At 41.2% G+C, this 3,990-nt stretch overlaps 1 protein-coding gene across 1 annotated transcript in view; it reads right to left on the bottom strand.

The window, feature by feature from the left end:
• Positions 1 to 1,155, bottom strand: part of LOC117183043 — a 2,170-nt gene extending 1,015 nt beyond the window's left edge. The window contains exon 1 of the mRNA XM_033376195.1: positions 1,110 to 1,155. Within this exon, the coding sequence (XP_033232086.1) occupies positions 1,110 to 1,155 (46 nt within the window). The remainder of the gene's footprint in view (positions 1 to 1,109) is intronic.
• Between the last annotated feature and the right edge of the window lie 2,835 nt (positions 1,156 to 3,990).

Below are 3,990 nucleotides of genomic sequence, written 5' to 3'. Positions count from 1 at the left end.
TTGTAAATTACAATAGAGATTTCGTGGCAGTTGTCTGAATTTGGTCGTGGGATTCATTGTTTTATTTTCAGAAAGTTGTTTATATTAAAGTTGCGATAACTTCGGTAACACAGGCGCACTAAATAAAAAGACATGGAAACTGAACTATAGTACCACCCAATCTATACGTTTTTGAGGTGTCAGATTTGCTGCATCACTTCCGGTTCGCACTGTATGCTTTTCTTAAAAAATGGCCAAAAATGTTAATTTTCTCAAAATCCGACATGATACAGCGAACCTGGCATATATCTATATTTAGCGACGCTAAAAAATGTACATGAATGGTCTTCTGGTCATTCTATATTTTCTAAGGACGGTTTTATGCAATTTTATTTATTTTTTATTCTAAATGTTTTTACTTTACATTTCATAAATAAAAATTGAAAATTAAATCTTGCTTTTTCTTTCCTTTATTATAAACAAAAGAATTTTAAGACACTACTTACGCGCGCACTGAGTGCTCGCTCCATGGGCGCACGTTCGTGAAGGCACGACGGGCCAGGCATATGCCCATCCATGGATGACACATCTGCGTGCTGATCTGCGCGCACTTCGTGCGTCTAAACATACATGCCGTGCCTGCGCCATGCGCGCATGGTGCGCTTAAATTGCTATCTTACATCCTATAAAACTCCAGAGCCTATGGCTATCTATTATATTAAATATCCCGAGTGAATTTTAGTATGGTCAGCGGAAGGCTTGTTACACCATGCATTAGTGATGAGTGACCTTCCGGGTCAATAACTCCTTTTGGCCTTGTCTAACCTTTACAACCGTGGCATGAATAAACCATAGCCATTTCGCAAGACCGCAAAGGTCACTTTCTAAATCACTGAATTTAATGTTACTTAGTATCGCGTTCATCCGATTTTAAATTCAATAGAAGCCTCTAATTTACATGGATTTTAATCACCACCGATTAGCCATTGCTGACGACTATCGTTTATGGCTTTATGAGCCCACTCGCGGACCGATAAATTAATCATAACCAACGGTACATTTTAAGCTAGTTTTTTTGTAACAAATAAACCAAAAATTCAAGAGCGAAGAGTACAAATTTTAGACCTTACTTGTAATCACCCTTCGGCCTCTTAATGAGCCGCGTCCCACCGGCATGTTGGATGATAATCTTTTTCTTGGTTAATAAATTTGATCTCAATATTCTCATCACTGTAGTGTGACGTGAGAGTCGAACTAAGAGTGAGTTCCTTCCGGATACTCGTCTCTACGGACCCGCCAACGCGCATTCTGTCATGCGCAGATGACCAAACGAGACGATCGGGTGGGACTTGCTTTACAACGAGAGTCAAGTCCACGTTAAGTCACGCACAGGTGACCGATTACTTGGAGTAAGAGAGAGAATTTGTTTAACTTGCACGCTACCAGGCGGCGAGTAGAGAGAATAAAACGAGCGCGTAGTACACTTACAATATATTCTATGGAACGGCAGTATGACTGCCCCCTTGTCCGCGCCGGTTTGCTTATATCATCCAGCTGAGACTGCGGACGTTGTTTTCTTGGTTTTCGTTGATCACATGGGACTCACTTAGATGCGAAAAACCAGGGTCCTCTTCTCCGTGGCCGTAATACCGCGATCTGTGCGTTGTTTAGTGTTACGTGTTCGTGTATTTTTGTGGTGAACCTGTCACTGGCCGCTGGTCGCTAGTGACGTTTGAGTGGTTTGGTGAGAGCCCTTCGGCTCAAGTTTACATAAAAAAGAAACAAAAAATATGTGTTTGATTAGTAAGTGTAGTAATTATCAATTTCTTTCTGACCCTGGTCGGACGATTTTGACAACCCTGTCAGCTGACCTAAGATTTCCAGCCTCCAAATCCGGTTTTCTAGGATTATTGTATCTAACGACTTTATAGGTATCGTTAACATTTATTTAATTAAACCGAAGTTGAATCGACTAATTTAATAGTCGAAAGTAATTGACGCGAAATTTTGGGATGATTAGTCTTTTGAGAGCGTATTTTGCTCACCAATCATTCCCAGCAGCTCGCAGGCAGCTGTCAAAATTCTGACTCTCAGTTCGGGACCAATTCCAAATTTTAAGTTAAATAACAAATTATTAAACTGCCAAATTTCCCTTCGAAATCATAAACGCTGACAAACTTACATACGAAAGTAGAAACTTCCTATTATTAGAGGACAGCCTCACCAGATATGCATGGATAACACCGTTAAAGACAGAAGAGGTGTACACTGTCTATAATATGTCTATAATAATGGCCAACGGAGATGGAATCTCTTCTACCGATTCGATCTGGACGTGGAGCCTAAGAAGGCAGCAACTACCGGACATGGCCCGTGAGCGGTGAAGAGGAACGGGAAGGTGGCGAAAACGACGCTGGACATTCAGATCGTGATGGCAATTGACACTGATCACTCCGAGAACATTTCTTTGTACGTGCAATCACAAAGTTGGACGAGTCCATTGGACTTCAAGTTTTCCAGAAACGAGATAGGCGTCATGAATTTCCTTCGTTAGTAAAATTTTTTCTTGTGTCTTATTTATGATTTTAATGGTTTTTTTTTTTTAAGAAATATTATTCGTTCGTTTTTCTTGAATAGTTGTTTGTGAAGATTAAACATGTTTCTATTTTACCGCTAATTAAGATATGTATTTTATGACTGAGTTGTTACGCGTTGAATTTCTTTTGGGGTTAAATTTGATCGTCAGTGTAAAGTATGTGGCCTGAAGTCGTCTCTCAGATAAAGTACCTGAGGATGTCCGTTCATATGAATCCTGTTAGGATACCCGCCAGTTTGGAAGTAGCGTTGTTCGTTACTAAAAATGTGGAACGACTTATCCACCTGGAGTAGAACCTTTTTGAGACTGTATAACGAGCACCATAGAGCAATTTTGGCAATAATGGAGGGAAGGAAAGATTACTGTCGAAAATGCGAAGATGCCGAGGTCCTTCCGTCCATAAGGCAATGAATTGTAGACCCATCACCCCGTCCCCGTAGCGGCGTCACCACCAATAGGAACGCCTATTAGAAAATGAAGTGTAGTTAAAATCATTTGTACGACGTTCTCAAAGAGGAATCCATGAGTAATCCGTTGAGGCTAGCGTAGGAACGTGGAAGGTGAAATCGCTTAGCTTAGGGGGAAATGAGCTCACAGTAAAGAATCTTTATTTTCCTTCAAGCCAACCTCGGAACTCCTGAGTTAAAACCAATTAATTGTTCATTATTTTAATTTGTTATGAAAACTCTTATTCCATGTACTACGGTGGAAATACTTAACTGGTGGTCTACCATCCACAACAACAATCTGTCAAAATTCTACATCGGCTGAGATGCGAAGTCAGGTACTAAGAAGAGTAGGTTTCCCAGTACATGCGCAGTGGATGTGAGTCCCGCTACGTACAAGAGTACTGGGAAGCACAGGACCAATCAGCGGCGGAGACTCGGCGCGCTGACTCAATTCAGCACACTCCCCTGGAACTGCAGTAATGAAACGCGACCAGCGTCAAATAAGAATTTCATGTAGCGACGGCGCGTCACCATGCTTCCTGGAGGCCAACTGGAGGCTGTCGCGCTCCCTCTCGGTCCTTCTCACTCCACCAATCTTAGTATAATATTAAAGTACTAGTGCAGTCTGAGTCTGAAATTCTACTACTACTTGTGAAGAGGTTCAACGATCAACGCCATATTGGTCCAAACGTCAAGATAAGGAATTGTATATAAGCAGACAGGCCTCCTGGCTCAGCGCATTCTATACTGTACTCTTAGAGCGAACATATCATTCGAATAAATATTATATCTGCATAAATAGTCTCCAAAAGTCAATACCTTCCTAAAAACGCAATGAATATTTTTAAAAAAAGAAACTCATAAAATTTGCGTTTTCACAGTGGCGATCCTGCCAGGATACAGGAAATTCGTCTTCATATATTAGTGGCCCTCCAGAGGCCCTATAAAGGCAGCCCACTGTGGGAA

The sequence above is a fragment of the Belonocnema kinseyi genome, chromosome 2 (genome assembly GCF_010883055.1).
Source record: "Belonocnema kinseyi isolate 2016_QV_RU_SX_M_011 chromosome 2, B_treatae_v1, whole genome shotgun sequence".
In the NCBI taxonomy this organism is placed as follows: Eukaryota; Metazoa; Arthropoda; class Insecta; order Hymenoptera; family Cynipidae; genus Belonocnema; species Belonocnema kinseyi.
Note: the sequence above shows the minus strand (reverse complement) of the source record. Positions and strands in the feature narration are given on the sequence as shown.